Source organism: Myotis nattereri (genome assembly GCF_964212035.1).
Source record: "Myotis nattereri genome assembly, chromosome: 9".
NCBI lineage: Eukaryota > Metazoa > Chordata > Mammalia > Chiroptera > Vespertilionidae > Myotis > Myotis nattereri.
Window position 1 is genome coordinate 60,654,727 of NC_138084.1, and position 19,821 is coordinate 60,674,547.

At 38.7% G+C, this 19,821-nt stretch overlaps 1 protein-coding gene across 1 annotated transcript in view; it reads right to left on the reverse strand.

Annotated features, from left to right (window-relative positions):
* The window catches only part of MRE11 (MRE11 homolog, double strand break repair nuclease), a 73,524-nt gene that overhangs the window by 1,886 nt on the left and 51,817 nt on the right, over window positions 1-19,821 (reverse strand). Inside the window, exons 15-18 of the mRNA XM_081099021.1 lie at window positions 12,883-13,120; window positions 11,803-11,886; window positions 6,790-6,848; window positions 4,880-4,947 (exon numbers count right to left, since the gene is read on the reverse strand). Of these exons, the coding sequence (XP_080955147.1) occupies window positions 4,880-4,947; window positions 6,790-6,848; window positions 11,803-11,886; window positions 12,883-13,120 (449 nt within the window). The remainder of the gene's footprint in view (window positions 1-4,879; window positions 4,948-6,789; window positions 6,849-11,802; window positions 11,887-12,882; window positions 13,121-19,821) is intronic.

The following is a 19,821-nucleotide window of genomic DNA, read 5'->3' on the forward strand; positions in this document are numbered from 1 at the left end:
ACCTATCTAATATTCTCGTTTTTGCCTCTTGGTCTGCAAAGCCAAAAATTTTTTTGCTGATTCTTGTCTTAAATGAAAACAGTGTTTGTGAATTCTTAGCTAACTCTGGGATGCTTTGGGATGGTATTTTGCCAAAATAAATATGTCTGAAACTCTTCTCTGGACAAACAGGTTGAGAATCAAGCGGTCTTACGTCAGAAGGAAGCAGAAACATCACAGGTTCTTGTGCACAAAAGTAAAGGACAGGAGGATTTGTCAAGCTTTAGAGGTAGAGGATCAAGGAATTTATCCACTGATCCATCTCTCTGTACTTGATATAAGCAGGCGATGGTTAACTGCTCATTTGTTTCCATCTGTGCCAGAGAGGAGATCATCAAAAGCATAAAGCATGTACTCAGGTGACCAGATCCTGTTGGGGGTTTGGGGAAAGGTGGAGGAGGTTATGGAAAGAAACACCCACTGAGACCCGACTCTGCTCTCTGATTTCGCCCTAGACCAGCCGTGGGCAAACTACGGCCCGCGGGCCGGATCCGGCCCGTCTGAAATGAATAAAACTAAAAAAAAAAAAAGACCGTACCCTTTTATGTAATGATGTTTACTTTGAATTTATATTAGTTCACACAAACACTCCATCCATGCTTTTGTTCCGGCCCTCTGGTCCAGTTTAAGAACCCATTGCGGCCCTCGAGTCAAAAAGTTTGCCCACCCCTGCCCTAGACAAATAACCAATGGGGCCCAGAAACAAGCCAGGCACCTACGATGAACGCTGGCTCATTTGATCGTAGCAAGAGCCCTAATTCTCTATCAGAGGACTCCAGAGACCTAGAGACCTCACCTGTGACAGACCCCTTATCCCCAGAAACCAATGGTGAGAAGGGAAAGAAATGGCTATACTGTTTTGATTGTAGGGTTGAATAAATGGGCTTTTGTCCCAGATGTCAAAAGATAGTGTTTGATTTGATTAGCCTCATGTGTGGCTCAAAAATAAGGGATGGGTTGTATCAAATTGAGAGCCATATATTAGAATGCTGTCTAGAGACGGTCAGCCAATAAGTCAGGTGCAGCAGTGCTGTAAGCATAATGTTGAACTGGCCTTTAAGCTGTGCCTGACACATAAACAGTATCCCAAAAATGTTAGTTCTCCTACTGCAAGGCTTAATAGAATCCCCTCAGTCTCTCCTCCTCCAGCTGGTCAGATGGAGCCAGTTCTTCTCTTGCTTGCTGCTTTAAGGAGAGGGCGTTTTAAATCTGCCAGTATCAAATCTGAAAGGGTCCTCGTAGTCCCAGTACAACAATGGCAGAATTTAGAACAATTTTTCCAGGGAAAATCAGGCTTTCCATTGCCCATCCGGCAGAAGGAACTTTTACAGCTGGAAATTATTTCCTTTTTAAACTTAACTTCCAGAAAATATTAGTGCTGTTACTGTTTACCACTCTTCCTATCACTCTTGTTCTATTTCCCTGGCCTCTTCTTTATTTAATAAGCACTCATATCGTTGTTACTATGTGCCAGTTCCTGTACTTAATGTTGCTAAGGGTGTGAAAGTGCTTACAAAAGCACAATCACGGGCAATTGACGAGGTAGAAAAACTGTTGCTGATTTGGATAAACAAAAAGCAGTTAGCCAGTGACAGCCATTTCAAACGCAGTGAAATGTGGACAAGCAAAGATGCTGTGTGCTGACCTGAAAGACCCCCCTGGAGCGAGTGCTGAAAGTGATTCCTTTAAGGTCAGTAGGGGGTGGTTCGAGACATTTAAGAAGTGTTTATTTATAGATTAAACAATACATTAGACACCCACTGTATATAAGAAAGGTTAAAACAGGGACTTAGTTGGGCATCTGGAACAGATTAATTCAATTTACATTATTTTTAATGGGGGAAAATGATTTGGTTTATGAATAAATTGCTTCTCGAACAGCCTTCCGGAATGAATGAGATTCCACTGTAATTAAAAAAACAGCCTAAATTTGTGTCATTTAGTTGCTGTCATCAGAAACACAAGTCTGCAAGGCTGAAGTCAGATTTCTTGCCAGAATGTTAACTTCTAACTGCCTCTCATCACTTAAGTGATTCTTACTGCTATCTGAGAGCTTGGTCTGTTGTGTTAAGAAGCAATAGCAGAGACAAGTTTTGGAGCTGATTGCGCGGCCATGTGGTTGGGTGACCTTAGGTAAGTTACTTCGCCTACCCTCCTCATTGTCTCCAAAGGTAAAATGGGGTAAGAGAGTAGTAGTTATATCTACTTCCTGAGGTGGCTGTGAGCACCAAATGAGCTAATTCATATGGAAATGATGAGAACAGTGCCTGACACATAGGAAGTGCTAAATAACTCAGTTATTATCCACCTCATGAGTAAATAAGAAGTCAACAGACATTCTACTGGGAAGTAGACAATCCAAAATGCTAACAAAATCAAGATATTTTTCCTTTAATATCCTTAAATATATGTCAAACATAGTAAGACAGTATTTTCATTAGTTCTGGTAATAAAAAATAAGGACCTACACAAGCTGAACTATATTCTTCTCAACTATATTCACTACTGGAAAACAAAACAGAAAGCTAGCCGTTCTTTTTTGCTTGTGTGTGTTTTAATTTACAAAGATAAGAACAACCAAATAAGTACTCAGAAAGGAACTTCCTTCCTTTGATAGACTGAGTATGCTGATATCCTTCCACTAAATCTCTCAGCAAGACCTAACTACCTCAATTATCCTCAACTACCTAACACAACTACACAAGCTGACCTGCACGTGAGCTCCCCTCAGTACTTTTCACTCCTTCTGCAAAGGCCAGCACTGGCTTCGGCAACTCTATATTCTCCTTGGTTTTTCTCATGTCTTTCTTGTTGCCCATTCTACTCTACCTACACTCTAAAGGTTGTTACCTCAGGATCAAAACATAAACTCTCTTTTCTCTCCACATTCTCTTTCAAGGTGATCTATCCATTCCAGTGACTTTATATATCAAGTTACAAGCTATTGAGAGGTAAATACAGGCACCATTCACACCTCTTATCTGAATTCTGGAGTCTTATATCCAATCACCTATAGTATAGGTCAGTGATGGCGAACCTATGACACGTGTGTCAGAGGTGACACACAAACTCATTTTTTTGGTTGATTTTTCTTTGTTAAATGGTATTTAAATATATAAAATAAATATCAAAAATATAAATATTTGTTTTACTACGGTTGCAAATATCAAAAAATTTCTATATGTGACACGGCACCAGAGTTAAGTTAGGGTTTTTCAAAATGTTGACATGTCAAGCTCAAAAGGTTCGCCATCACTGGTATAGGTGGTCGGCAAACTCATTAGTCAACAGAGCCAAATATCAACGGTACTTCTTCAAAATAGACTCACCCAGGCCGAAAACCGACTTCTGCGCGTGGGCCACAAAGTTTCAATCATACTGTATGTGCACCCGCACGTGTTATTTTGTGGAAGAGCCACACTCAAGGGGCCAAAAAGCCGCATGTGGCTCTCGAGCCGCAGTTTGCCGACCACGGATCTATACCCTTCCTTCATGTCAAGTTCACAAGCATTTCACAGTTTCCACGTCTAAAGTTCTTTCGTCTTTCTATCCCCAGATCCTAGCATTGGGTTTAACTGAATAGAAAGTGGATGTGGAACTATACGTACCAATTTTTCCAAGATCGACATTTAATTCACATAAACCATACAATCTCACATCCACAGAACGAAAATTAGTTCCCAGGAATGGAGGAGGTGAAAAATTTTGGATATTACAATGGTTTTTGGCTCTCTCAAGCTCAATCCTACCCAACAAAATGTCATTCTTTAGTATTTAATTTGTAAATTAAAATCATTTTAATTACTTTAAATCAAATTTAATTTTTATCCGTAGCTAATGAAAAGAGAAGTTAAGATCATGAAAAAAGTTTGAGATGCATTGAGGTAGAGCTTTTCCCTCGATCTCCCCGATTTCTATAGCTCTTGCTCATGGCATTACCCTCAGCTGTCATTTTCCACCCCACTAATCCAACCAATTCCCATCTTTAAAATCACAGGTAAATTTTACTCCTTCTATAAAGCTTCTTCTTCTAAGAGAGTCCACACTACTTGCTCCTCTTGCTGAGAACCTGCATGCACTCAGACCTAGTTTGTGTAATAAAATTTCACATATAATTATGTGCTGACTCAATCATCCCTTAATGGATTGAAATGTGTTTATCTCTTTTCCACTATAATTTGTTGCCTGAAAGCAGTAAGCTTATTAAAACACTTATGTCCTCCATCAGACCTAATATAATGCTCACACAGAAAATAAGTATTAAAAAACTGTTGACTATTTTCATAAGTAAAAATTTTCATTAAGTGAGCTTTACTTAAACAGCATTCATCTAAAATGTTAACAAACAGAAAATAGTGACACTGAACCAAGTCAAGCCTTTGGATAAGAGGCAAAACCCAAAAAGGACAGGAAAAGTATCAGTACTCTGATGGCAGAGAAAGTCAACGTGATCCTCTCTTTAGTGTTTAGCACAGCATCCTGTTTAACGCGGTATATAAAGATATGATGATGAAGAGAATTTGAAATCAAGTATTAACAAAATGCAAAACTATTTTCTGTTCACTGGGGAGAACAAAGTACTCCATCAAGAAAATCACTGGCTAATAAAGACAGAAGGAAACAAATTACAGTCGTATAAATTTTCGATGAAAATACTTGTAATAATGCTGAATCGCCTCTTTGAAATAGTCCTTGGGTCTATTTTTCACTTCTCTACATTCTTGACTAGTTGAAAATAAATCTGTTAAACATCTGTGGCATAGTAATATGTATTAGTAAAATTCTGGATAACTTTTAATTTTTTCAGATGTTTCTTTTTGTAGGAAGTCATTGTACCTACCTTTGATCTGTTCTTGAAGTGGTAGGAAACAAGTCTTCTTCTACATCAGAGTCATCCACCTCAATCACCTAAGGGGGAGAGAACACAGCAGCAAATGGGAATATAAATTTAAATTAAAAATAAACAACTGAATCTCAAGTTGTTCTTTTTAATATACGAAAACAGTCAAAATAAAGGAGGCAAAAATCACATAATGAGCAACCATTAAAACTAAAGCTCAACCTGGACTCCTCCAATGTCCCTCTTCATTTCACAAACAGTATTCTATACATGTGTGACTTCACTTCTCTCCTGGCCACCAGGGCAGCCTGGGTACCTAGAGGAACATGTAGCTGGTTTGCTGAATACTCACAGAGGGTCAAGTGCAGACAATGCCTTGTGATTTTCTTGGGTTCTAATGAGTTCAACCATCAGTGTTCCAGCTCAAATTTTAAACTGATAAGAACAGATACTACACTTGATCTTAGCCAAAAGGCCGAGAAGCGATCCAGCTCAAATTTTAAATGAGGTGTAAGACTGGGTAGGAAGTGCCAGGTATCTATCTGTCTGTTACATTTACCCCTGTTAAATACAATTGGTTGGCTTTAAGCCCCACTAAAGATATTTGTGATTCTTGATGCTAACATCCAAAATGCTACTCATTTATCTACATTTTGTGTTGTCTTGACACTTAATACACACATTTGCTATGTCTTCACCTAACGTAAAGCCAAGGACAAAATACTAAAAAGATAAAGGGTGTCCCAAAATTCACGCAAGAAGTAATTTTGATAGAAAACACAGGTTTATAATTAAAAATTGTAAATTTTTTATCGATTCATAAAGTATACAGTATAGGGTTATGTATGGAATAGCATATTGGGTAAATGGCCTCCACAGCTTTGCTGGCACATATGCACTCTTTTGTTGAAATTTTCCTCTCCCTCTCAAATCAATAAAAACATATTAAAAAGAATAATATTTTAGAAAAAGCTGCTGAGGCAGTATGATATAGAACAATGAGTCTCAACAGGCAGTGATTTTTAACCCCCACTTACATCCCATAAACATCTGGAAATGTCTGGAGACATTTCTGATTGTCAGAACTCAGTGGGTACTACTGGCATCTAGTGGGTAGAGGCTGAGATGTTGCTAAACATCCTACAATGTGTCCCTCAAAACAAAGACTTATTTGGGTCCAAAATGTCAACAATGCCCTGGCTGGGTAGCTCAGTTGGTTAGAGCATCGTTCCCGATCAGGGCAAATACAATAAGCAATCAATGAATGCACAAGAAAGTGCAGCAACAAACGGATGTTTCTCTCCCTTCTTCTCTAAAAGTCAATTTCTTTTAAAGGCCAACAGTGCTGCTGCTGAGAAACCCTGATATAGAAAAAAGAGCACTGGCCTGGAGTGAACACACCTGGGCTCTGAAAGTGAGGTAACAGGAGAGCCAAGCCCAGACTGGACTCTTGTTGGGAGGCAAAGGAAGAGAAGAGGCCTATGTTATATCTAGAACTGAGGTCCTTAGACTTCAGCCTTTTAGTTGCTTGAATCCAGCTGCAGCCATTAAGGCACAGGACAGAGTTATGAGACTATACGCAGCAAAAGGAAGCCAGGCATAAATAAAGCCCTTGTCTGCACTGAGCATACTTCTAAATTAGTATTTCATGCACGGGCTCTTTTGTTTCAACACTGTTATCCTTAAAAATATTACTAGATGCAGACATGATGGATTTCTAATCATGTAATCTATTATTTTTTAAAAAAGAGAAACAAAACAAAAAAAATCCCTGTCTAGATAATTAGTAAAGTTCTCTCCAGCTTTAATGATCCACAGGTTTTCTTCTTTTATTTACTCTGTCAAAGAACAGACAATTTGTAATTCAGAATACACAAGTTATTAAACACAGCTATAAAACTTTTTCTTACCTCTGAATAATTCTTAGTAGCAACATTTCGTGAGGGCTGCTGTCTTGTAGATTTAAAGGCTATAATGAAAAAGATGAAATATCCATTATGTTGTTCTTAAAATAACTTAGAAAAATTTGCACATTTCTTTAGCGGAAGATTTTCTAACTCCTATCTGCAAAAACCTGTGATGCCTAATTATAAAACCATTTAAATTTTTTAAAATCTGAAGGGAGGTGCAATTATGTTAAAATAAATCAATGCCTCGCTGCCAGTTTCATATGATTTTTCGGCTTATTGAAATATAGCAAACAAGCCATGCTCATAAAGACACCTATGATAAAAATATTTTATAAATACCTAAAGAATAAAATCTGGTAATTTAACAGACTGAATTCCAAATATATCATAGGTAACCCTCCTAATGTCTCCCTTCTCTTATAGGTGGCAATCCCCTTCCCTGTGGCTATGTTAGGAGCTATGGTTCCAGTGAGAGCTTTCTTATTCACTCCTACTTTGCTAACCATATTCAGTACCTAAGAAATAGTCCAGAGGGGAATTCTAGAGAACAGCTTAAATTTTATTCCACGATAAAACTTTCCTTTGAATAGTTACTTTTTAACTTTATAAACTTGGTTAGAAACATGAAGGTTAGTAAACCACTGATTTTTTCCAATTCCCAAACTGTGATATTATGATTTTACAATAAGAAATACACAAGGTGGACAAATGAAGGTTAATAATAATAAAAACTAATAATAAATACAAGAATAAACTGATACCGTTATAAGTTAATTAATTAACAGAAAAGGAGCAAAGGAGAGGCCAGATAACATAGGCATGCTCACAACTGTAAACCCACTCCTGCGCATCCCTGTATATTTAGCTTTGTCCCTATTTCTGGCACAGAGAATTTCCGAAATGGTGAGATGCCTGGAGGTATCTTTTATTATGTTAACTTTAGGACTGCATTTAAAGGGGAGGCTGATTGCCAGGGAAACTCACCTTGAATAGAAAGCTAGGATTTCAGTCCCATTCCCTGATTTCTGGGGAGGGGAGATGGGCTGGAAGTTGTATTTACCACCAATGGCCAATGATTTAATCATGGTATCTGTGTAATGAAGCCTCCATTAAAACTCAAAGGAAGGGCTTCAGAGGACTTCCAGGTGGGGAACCAGACCACGTCTGATACCATTATAAGTTAATTAATTAACAGAAAAGGAGCAAAGGAGAGGCCAGATAACATAGGCATGCCATTTGTATAGCTTTGCCAGAAAGCTGGTTTAACACTCTCCAGATCTGTTCCCCAGAGATCCTGGGGGAAGGGACTAGACAAGGAAAGAACAGATGCATGCCCAGTGAGGTCTGAATGACCAGTAAGGTCTGAATGACATGGCAAAGGTGATTACATGTCGGTCACACCTGGAACAGGTCATTGGCCAGACTAGGTGTGGCCACTGCAAGGGCACGGAATCTGAGATACAGAAGCTCTTGAACAAACGGAGTTCCCTCTTGCTCTCCTGAGACTCTTGCTGCAAGGGGTGTGCTCTCCTACTCCGTACTCGCCCACATCCAGGTGGACCCTTCACACAATGGACTAACGGACTGTGACTAGTCTGAGGCTACATCAGACCCAGCTCCACCGTGGAATGCAAACGTTGGACACTGGCTTTGCTTCTAGCTCTGCTGAAGCCCCAGCTGCACCTTTTCCAGGACTGGTTTAACAGAGATGGGACTTCTGAAACTGAGAAATATAACTTCACGCAATTAAAAATCACTCATTCGTAAGAACCAGACCACTAGCACCCAGCATGGAAAGGTAAACCCACTGCCACTAGCGACCCAGATGAGTGGGATTTTACAAGAACATATCCCCTGGCTGGTCCTCAAGTCATAATTTTAAATTTAAAGTGATCTAAGACTAGTGGTAATCTTACAAGCCTGCCAAAATAAATGAGTCTTCTCTGAAGGAGACAACTTCACCCAAGATGTCAAATTACTCTTACAGATAAGATGACAAAGCATGCAAGGAAAGAAGACACCACAAATGAGAAACAGTAATCAGAAATGGACAATAGAAAGAGGCCAAAGGTATTCAGATATTAGACACAGAATACTATGCACACACACAAAAATTAAAGCCAGGCTTAAAAATATCTTCAGAGAATTTAAAAACTACTAAAAATGACATAGCATATTTAGAAAGAACCAAATAGAATTTCAACTTCCTCTTCCCTCCCCCTCCAAAAAATGAAAAACTCAATGGAGAGTTTTAAGAATAGATGAGTGAATTGGAAGACTGATCAGAAATAATTACTCAGAAAGTAGCACAGGAAAATAAAACAGAACTTTTTAACTTTATAAACTTGGTTAGAGAAGTAAAGAGTCATGGAAGAAGAGAGTGCAAAGGTCATACATTGAGAAAAAGAATAACGTTGAGGTGATATTGAAGGGATAACAGTTAAGGATTTTCTAAAAATGATGAAAGACACCAATTCACAGTTTATGAAACCCAATAAATCCTAAGGAGGATAAAGACGAATCCCCCTCTAGATTCATCATAATGAAACTGCAGAACATCAAGGACAGCCAGCTGGAGGGGGAACAAACTTTTTTTTTTTAAAGAGCAATAAACTTAACTAATTTCTTAACAATGGAAACCTGAAGACTCATTTTAAGTGATTAATTCTACCTACTGATGTCAAGAAGCTTCACATAAAACACTTAAAAAATCATGCTGAAAAAAGGGAGTTTGGGCAAAGGTGAAGGTTGGTCATTATAACACCTATGCCTATGTGTTGCATGCTAACCAATTTATGGTGGATTATATTTTATTAGCTCTACTTTTCTAACTCCCTCTGTTTTCTCTTTTTTTAATAGCAATAACTAACATTTCATAAATGCCTACCAAGTGCCAGGTTTTTTGTTTTTACTCAGAATAATCCAATATGGTGGAGATTATTAGTCCCAATGTACATGTAAACACACCAGGAGAGTGACTAGCCACGGTCACAAAGCTCTGACATGGTGAACTCGGCCTTGATGTTTACCATGCTGTCTTTTCTCTTTCTCCTTCTCTGCTTCTATCTTAAGTCTGCCAAGAACGGAACAGGACCTTTCTAGATGCCATTTCCTAAGTGGTACTAAGACAACATGCTTCTGAAGTCAAAAGACCAGGATCTCAGCTGGCTCTCCTTAAATACTGAACAATCCTTGAATCAAAATACAGCGAGACTTGATAGGAAAGTTCCTTATTCATTTAACGGATCTTATATTTATATCCTTTCTCCAGTGGCAGTTTCCTCCAATAAATGGTGAAAACTTCCTCTGACTGAGGCGCAGTTCAACTCCTCCTGAGCGGCTTTCTCCACCTCCACATTGATAGGTTATCGTGTGTAACGCAAAGACTCCTCTGCTGAGAACCAGTAGCTAGGCTGCTAATCTTATCTTGCTCTGGAAGCTAGCACGATGGTTAACTACTGGTTCTGGAGTTTAGAGATTGTGAGACCGATCCAAGCTCTAGAATTTACTAGTTGTGAGACCTTGGGAAGTTGCCTTATTTTTTCAAAGCTTTAGTTATATAAAACAGGGATAATTTAAGTTCCAGTGCCATAGAGCTGTTGGGAGGCATGGACTGTTTCATAAATATAAGGTATTCTTAGTAGTTTTAGTGGTTTTATCAACCTAGGGCAAATTGCTTAGCTCAATTCTCCCATTTATAAATGAGGGAATAGGCAAAGTTGTTCTTGTCTTTCAAGTCCATTTTATCAAATAATGAATTTAAATATCTGAATTGTTATAGCTTTTCCCATCTATCCTCATTGGGCCAGTAGTTATCAATCTGGACTCATGGATAGATGCCACGGGTCTTTAACCCTTTGAAATTGAGTGCAATTACATAAGTATTTACTTAACGAGAAGACATAGCTTTCATCAGATTCTTAAGACTCCATAACTCAAAATAGATTTATCATTATGTTATGGGTTCACTCAGCAAGATAGACCACCGACTCAGAATTTAAATTTAAGAGCCTTTATTAAGCTGGCCAGCTGACTACAGTTACAGCACCCTGCCGAAGAGAGGCTGAACTGCAGCGATGACTACAGGTGTTACATTTTATTATTAAATTTTGTGGAGGCCCAGAGACAAATGTGTCTTTCAAATTCTGGGCCCCCAGTATGGAGGAAACTCTCTTTATTTATACTTTCTCCAGTCTTTTGTCTCCCAAATTTGGAATGAGACTTCCAGGCCTTCTGAGAAAGAAGGCCTACGTGCTGGGAAGGGGCCATGAGACCATATATCAAGGCCTGGCCTGATGTCAGTACCTTCCTATCTGTGTGTTTTAGGAACAGACAGCACAGTGCACCTCATCTGGCCGAAGTGCCAGATATGCAGCCCAGTACAATTATTTTTTTAATCCTCACCTGAGGATATTTTTTCCATTGATTTTTAGAGAGTGGGGAGGAGGGAGGAAGGGGAACGGGGAAAGAGGGAGAGTGGGGGAAAGAGAGAAACAGTGAAGAGACACATCGATTGGTTGCTTCCCACACATGCCCAGACTGGGGCTGGGGATTGAACCTGCAACAGGTACGTGCCCTTGACCGGGAATCGAACCAGAGACCCTTTAGTCCACAGGTCAATGCTCCAATCACTGAGTCAAACCAGTCAGGGCTATAATAATTACTTTTTAAAGCTCACCCTCTCCACAGACAATGGGGTGATGAAGGCCAGGGGCGGGGGCAGGCTGGATGGGGGTCAATAGGGGAAAAAGGGGACATGTTTAATACTTTCAAAAATAAAAAATTACTTAAAAAAAAAGGAAAAAAAACAAATTCAGCTCACCCTCTGCAAGAGCTCCAATCAATGGTGAAGATCTTTTAAATCAGTATAATTTATCCTGTATTCTAATAGCCTTTCTGACTCCCCAGTGATGGCAACACAAATGAATGAGATTCACTAAAGGAGTTTCCTAGGTCTTCCTCTGTTGAAATTTACAAATAACTGCTAGATAATCATTTGTTGTCTATACTCACCATCCAGAATAGACATATTTCTAGATGTTGATGTAGAGGCCTTTGAATTTCTGCTTCGAGTAGAAGTCTCCAGACGAGTGCCTGCTGTGAGAATAATGAGCATCAACATACAATCACATCAGCAGCCAAGGTTTTTTTGAAACAACACCAAATTAAATCTTTATAAAGTTATGTCAAAACATAACTTCCTTCTAAAAAGCCAAAGACATACACAAGAAGAAACATCTAGAGTTTGTTCAGTCAATTTTCAGAAACTACATATTTCTACCACACTTGGCTAATACTCTTCCAATTAAAATTTAAGAAAAATTTCTCTAAATGTAAGGAAAATGATCAGGATTATCACTAGAAGATTAAGGTTTCTCTCCCTGGATATTTTTAACTAAAGTACTATCCATTTTTCCTATGAAAAAGTACGTAGTAAATATAATGCTTAAATATTCCTAGGGATGGATTTACATAATGCATCACGAGGTCACTGGATGACTATATTCTATTGTTTGGACTATTCAGTGACAATAGTAGAAACAACAGTAAACACAAGTCACATTAAACACAATGATGGCAATTAATGTTAGTAATTGCTTTAAGAAATCAAATTGTATTTGGGGTGGGGTTTTTTTCAAACAAATTTTATGAAGCCACTTGAGGGTGGGCATCTGTATCTATGACAGTAACAAAAATAATAATTTTTCTGATCTGGAATTTTCTTCCTGCTGCTATGTCATTAGCTAGCCATTTTCCTCAACAGCACATATTTGCCTCACTATTCCTTTGTACACGTAAAATAAGACATCAAATGTACCCAAAGGTGCTGTGTGAAAAACACAGTGTTCTTTTTAAAAAAAAAACACACACGTTATTTAGAGCAATTAAAACCCTTTGTGCATACAGCCATTAAAATTTATTTAATTAAAATGTTCATGTCAGAACTACATTAAAGTTGACTTTATGCATTATCAAAATAAATTGTTAGAAGACTGTGTAACTCACTTATACCAACAGGAATATAGTACTATATTTCCCACTCAAGGGCCGAGTCTAAATGTGTGCAAAGACTGTCCTATCGTCAGTGCTAACCTCGTCCTCTCTGAGACCCTCCTCTTGACACTGAACTCTGCCCTCTTCCTCTTCGGCCTCTTCCTCGGCCTCTTCCTTTGCTGGCTGATGCTGTGCTGCTATCATCGGAGTCATCAGCCATCTGTTCTGCCAAATCTACACTCATAAAGTCATCGGCACTCATAAAGTCATTGGCACTCATAAAGGCGGAAGCAGAGTCCTCTGCCTGAGATCTGAGGGCTCTGGCCCTACTCATGGCCTGAGAGAATAACAAGAAGAAGTTACACATTAGTAGATAAGGCAGCATCCTAAAAGTCATTAGTCTGGCCATTGAGATGAACATTTAATACTGAATAACTGTCTATGCTATTATTTTTCACTAACTCTTTATAAGAGTAGAAAACAAGAAAACCTCTTTCCCCCATCAGTCAGATTCATAACCTATAACTTGTCAGATCAATTTATAATACTACCTGCAAAATGAGATCTTTTGAAAGGCTTACCAATAAAGATAAAATTTCACAGAATCTAAACTGTCAGAACTGAGAGACATATTGCCAATGACCCTAATTCAATACCACCATTTGTAAGAGACTGTCACCATTTGAGCTACCTTGTAAAATGGGCTCAATAAATAACAAGAAAAAAAATCACAAACAATAGCTGATATTTCTGGATGACAAAATTTTAGGATGCTTTTGCTTTCTCCTTTATTCATAAATATTACAACTATTCTACAATATACCTTTTCTAAAATATTACATTTGCAATCAGAAAAACATGAGCAATATCTCATAAATGTATAACAAGAATTAAATAAAATATAGCAATTGAAAGCCTGGAGAAAGAATGAAAATCAAGAATATACCACAAATTTTAATTTGATAAAAAACTGTCTACAGACTGACAGCTGTCAGGGAAGGTGGGTTTCAAGGTGGGTAAAAACGGTGAAGGGATTAAGCAACAAGGAAGGGAAGGGAAAAGAAGGGAAGGGAAGGGAACGGAAGGGAAATAAACTGTTTAGACAGACACATTTGAGACTTAACAAAATGTGCCGAAATGAAAACAGATTTTCTTATTAAAAATAGAATAAAAGCAATGCTGCCTTGATCTCCTCTCTGAAGTCAAACAAAATTTAACAAGGAGAACAAAAACAAAACACAATACATTTTCACTAAAATAAAAAAATAGTTCTAACCCCGAAATACAAAATCTACGAAGAGTTGATGGATATGGTGAATATGTGACCTGGCAAAGGGAGAAAGTTGAGAAGAGTGTTAGGAGTGTAGAGCTCTCCAACACTGATATATATATATATATATTTATTTATCAAGAGACCATAACAACAGTTTCTCTTGCTTGGAATGATAAATTCTGGGTCTAAAAGAGGTGGTGATGGGGGCAGAAATAGAATGTTAGGGAACCAGCTAGAACTGTAAGAAATATTAATCATGCTCTGTTAACCATGATTGTTTTATTCTGATTAAAGAAGGCACATTCTAACCTGGCTGCAGCCGCACTCGGGACCTGGGAGCTCACCTGGAAATGCAGCCCTTCCTCCCTTTTTGGAGCTGCCTATTATCATGGAAAGATGAACAACTTTGCAGCAGAAACCAGAATAGCCAGCCCTTTGAAGGCCCCAGGCTTTGCAGATCACTAAGCCCTCTGAAGACCCCAGCCCTTTGCATGTCTGTAAACTGCCCATTTGCCCTTTTGCCTACTTCCTTTTGTACTTCTACCAATATAAGCAGCCGCTTATGGTGGGGTGCAGAGCAGATTTTTGTGGATGACCTGCTGCCTCTCCTGTGCTGCTGGCAGTATTGGAATAAACACTCACATATGATTCAACCCTGTCTCTGCTTAATTGGCTCACGTAGTGACAGGCAGCACAGACCCATTGTTTGTCCGGTTACAGTGGCTAAAGCATTTCCAAGCTCTCTGTGAGGCCATGAAATAAGGAGAGACAGAGCTAAATGAGGAGATGAGAACAAAGCAGGCAGGGTAGAAACAGGAGGAAGTGGATGTTTGGAGCGGGAAGTAATACAGCTTCATAATGATGATCTTAGCTGACGTGAAATAACAGCCAAATCATTACATGAAGGACTCATTATGATGTCATAACACAAAAGGAAAAAAACTTCAGAAAACACAACAAAAAATGTTTTTAAATAGTAGAAAAATATTTCAAATCATCTTTCTTATCCCAGCTGAAGTACAGTCAATCCTCATTCTTGGGTTCCATATCTGCAAATTCACCTATTTGCCAAAATTTACTTGTAATCGCAAAACAACATTCCTGATACTTTCAGGGTCATTCATAGACATGTGGAAAGTAGGGAAAATTCTAAGTCTGACATACAGGTACACAGATGAAGTCAAACAAAGTGACAATCAGTCCTTTTGTTTCAGCTCTTGTACTTTAAACAAGTGTCTGTTGTAAACATAAAATAATTCAAACCTGTAAAGTATTTTTGTGAGTTTATATGAGCCAAACTATCGACAACTGCCGGGAAGCAGAATATCAACGGACTGGGATAATGCTCTGGAGAATGGCAGTTTTTCACCTTGTTTTATACATTACAATTGAAAGAGGAGATGTAAGTGGGTTACATGAAATCCATTGGTGATAGATTAGGAAGGCGGGAGAAAGCAAAGTGGGGAAACCTCTGGGATTGGATTCAAAGTAAAATGATAGACACACACTTCTTTTACTTAAGTGGGTGCAGGATAGTTAAGTCAACAATTAACATGGTCCGAAACCGGTTTGGCTCAGTGGATAGAGCGTCGGCCTGCAGACTGAAGGGTCCCAGGTTCGATTCCGGTGAAGGGCATGTACCTGGGTTGCGGGCACATCCCCAGTAGGGGGTGTGCAGGAGGCGGCTGATCGATGTTTCTCTCCCATCGATGTTTCTAACTCTCTATCTCTCTCTCCCTTCCTCTCTGTAAAAAATCAATAAAATATATTAAAAAGAAAACAACAACATGGTAACAATAACAATGAAGGAATTTATGGTCTCTCTCCTGGCACCCAGGAGCATTTGGTTATGCCCCAAGGGGTCCGGAAAAAGATAAGTTACAAGTTACCCAGACATTTCATAGGTATGCTATCTTAGATGCAAAAAGACAATAGGCTCAGTTAAGGTATAGTTTGACTTGTCAATGAAGATACTGGCCTAGCACATAACTACCCACCATAACTGCTTTTAGTTAAAGTTTTAATTTCAGACCATCCTTGTGGTTACTTTAGGTCTTAGAGTTTACAAGACTTCCAGGCATGTCAGGTTAGCACGTGGCCCCTTTTGTCCTGAGTTATAGGGCTCTTGGCCATGAGTTCCATGTTAACAAATCAAGAATGTATATTAAAATGGTGCCTTTAAACAGAAACACATATGAAAAGGTTATATATTATTAAGCTGATGAAAATGTTGTAACCAGTGGCTGGCAGGAACCTAATCCTGTATTTCCCCTCTAAGAAATTGCTCAGTGTTCACTAATTTAGTGTTTACAGTGACTTTCTATAACATAACTACCACAAATTAATAAGATTCAGATGTACATTTAAAAAAGTAGTTTTAAAAGAAAAAAAGGACCTAATTACATAATTAATAAGCTAGATCTAATTGATATGTGCTGAACTATATACTCTGAAAATAACATACTTTTCAAGACCCCATAAACTGTTTTAAGTAATATATAATGGGGTGCTAAAAATATATCAATAAAGTCTAAAGAGTAATAACCATGCAATAAAATTAGAAATTAATAATAGCAAAACAAAACCCCTAACTCCAAACTGAAAAACAAAACTAAAATTCTATAATATCTAGGAAATAATGGCAATAAAAATACTGCATATCAGAACAAATAAAAACATTAAATTATTAAATTAAAGCAAAGAAATGCAATGGAGAAAACAAAGATCCAAGAAAAATTAAAAAGAATCATGATAAAATATTATGCTCAAATCTAAGTAATTTAGAAAATAAATGACCTAAACTGAGCAAAAAAAAAGACAGCTTCAATAAACTAATTATCAAAAAAACTAATTATCAAAAAAATTAGCAAAAAAAAATTGCTAAAAGAACTACACTCCCGAAAAAACAACAACCAGAAAATTTCACAAGTAAATTCTACCAAATCTTCAAAGAACAGATAATTCCACTGCTATTTAAATAGTCCCAGAGTATACAGAAAGTTTCCAATTTCTTTTTATAAAGCCAGCAGAACATGTTATTAAAAACTGACAAAGGACTGCATGTACAAAAAGAAAATTACAATATCTTACTTATGAATATTAAAGCAAACAAAGAGCATCAAGAAGCTTATGGAAAGACCAATACACCCATTACCAGGAGGTTCACAAAGTAGTATTGAGGATGGGTTAATAATAGGACATGTATTATGATTCACCACATTAGCAGAACATAGTAGGGGACCCCCGCCCCCATGCTTATCTCCACAGATGCCATAAAGTCATTTAGTTCATCACTCATTCTGGATTTAAACAAAGAGAGAAAAAACACAACCCTCAGGAATGGTGGATACTCTTTTACATGACAAAAACCCTAAATATGCTACATATACACACACAGCATGCACACGAGTACTCTTACAATTCAATTAGAGAAAGACCAATGCCCTAACCCTCTCCCCCACAAAGAAAATTCTAGGCAAAGAACAGGATTTGATATTACCACTTGAAAGAAGATACCAACCCTGCCTCAAATTCAGATAGAACGTAAGAAAACAGAGGCCAGATAAACTATGGACTGTGGATCAGACTAAGAACACTTTTTATATTTTTAAAGGACCGTAGGAGAACCAAGATGGCGGCATAGGTAAACACCTGTACTTGCTGCCTCCCACAACCATATACAATTACAACTAAATACATGACAACTATCATCCAGAACCGTGGGAAACCTGGCTGAGTGGAAGAACTACAATTAAAAGAATAAAGAAGAAAGAGCATTGAGACTGGTAGGAGGTGTGGAGGCGCGGAAGGGGCTGTAACCCGGGTGTGCGGCTTTTTAATCAGGAGAGAGATACAAGCTACCACGTGCTCTGAGCTCCAGTGCTGGGCGAGACTTTGGGGGACCCAGATACATACGGGGAGAAACTGGACTGTCTGGCATTGGGGCAGGAATGCGGCAGGGGCAGTTTTCTTCCAGACGGAGGTGCGCACAGCAGCGGTTGGACCTCTTCTGTGCAGGACTGACTGGCAGCCATTGCTGTTTGCTCTGCCCTGGAGACTCCCTGAGACCCCACCCAATTTACAACCCTACCCAAGATGTGCACAGCAGCTTTTGCATATGAATGGCCTATCATTTCTCAGCCTAAAACCTGCCAAACTGCAGCTGGGTCAGAGTGCTCCAAAGCTATCTAAAGGCAAAGGCCAGGACTGCAGCAGCCTGCATTGCTTCACAGTTGGGCCTCATCTGGGCACTTCCAAACCCCATACAAAGAGGAGGAATCTGCAGATCTCTCTGTAGCTCTTGCTGCATGGCCCCAGGCACTGGCTGACTTTGCACCTCCTTGGAGATCCAAGAGCCAGTGTACCCAGTTGTCAGTGTGAGACCATACCAGATTACAACTCTTCACATCCATAAGTGACACACTCAAGGGGCAGACTCAGTGAGCACCAAAGCCCCACTGAAGCAAGTCCTGCCCCATCAGGGTGTCTCCTGCGCAACAGATCTTCCATTGTTGACACAGCTGGTCATCACAGACAATTGGCCTGGAGGTAAACAAACACAGGGAAGCAGCCAAAATGCAGAGACAAAGAAACATGTCACAAATGAAAGAAATGGAAAAAAGCAAACTACTGGATATAGAGTTCAAAACCACAGTTATAAGGTTACTCAAGAATCCTCTAGAAAGCTCCGAGAAACTTAGTGAGACCTTTGAGAAACTTAGTGAAACCTTCAAGGATCTTAGTGAGAATGCCAAAAAAATGGAAAAGGACCATTCAGAAATTAATCATACACTGACTGAAATAAAGAATAATTCACAGAGATTCAACAGTAGAGGATCCCAAGAATCAAGTCAAAGATTTGAAATACAAGGAAGCAGAAAACACCCAACCAGAAGAGCAAAAATAAAAAAGAATCCAAAAATATGAAGATAGTTTAAGAAGCCTTTGGAACAGCTTCAAGCATACCAACATCCAAATTATGGGGTTGCCAGAAGAAGAGGGAGAGCAAGATATTGAAAACCTATTTGAAGAAATAATGACAGAAAACTTCCCCTACCTGGTGAAAGAAATAGACTTACAAGCCCAGGAAGTGCAGAGAACCCCAAACAAGGGGAATCCAAAGAGGACCACACTAAGACACATCATAATTAAAATGCCAAGGGCAAAAGACAAAGAAAGAATCTTAAAAGCAGCAAGAGACAGTCAGTCAGTTACCTATAAGGGACTACCCATACGATTGTCAGCTGATTTCTCAACAGAAATTATGCAGGCCAGAAGGGAGTGGCAAGAAATATTCAAAGTGATGAATAGCAAGAAACTACAACCAAGATTACTCTACCCAGCAAAGCTATCATTTAGAATTGAAGGTCAGATAAAGAGCTTCATAGACAAGAAAAAGCTAAAGGAGTTCATCATCACCAAACCAGTATTACATGAAATGCTGAAGGGTATTCTTTAAAAAGAGAAGGAAGAAGAAAAAGGTAAAAATAAACATTACAAACAACAAAGTGACAACAAATATATATCTATCAACAAGTAAATCTAAAAGTCAAATGAATAAAAAATCTGATGAACAGAATAAACTGGTGAATGTAATAGAAGCAGCGACATGGGAATGGAGTGAACTGACAATTCTCGGGGGGAAAGGGATGTGGGGGGTGCGGGAAGAGATGGGACAAAGATCTTATATGCATGTATGCAGTACCTATGGACACGGACAGTGGGGTGGCAAAGGCCTGGGGTGGGGTGGGAACCGGGTGGAGGGG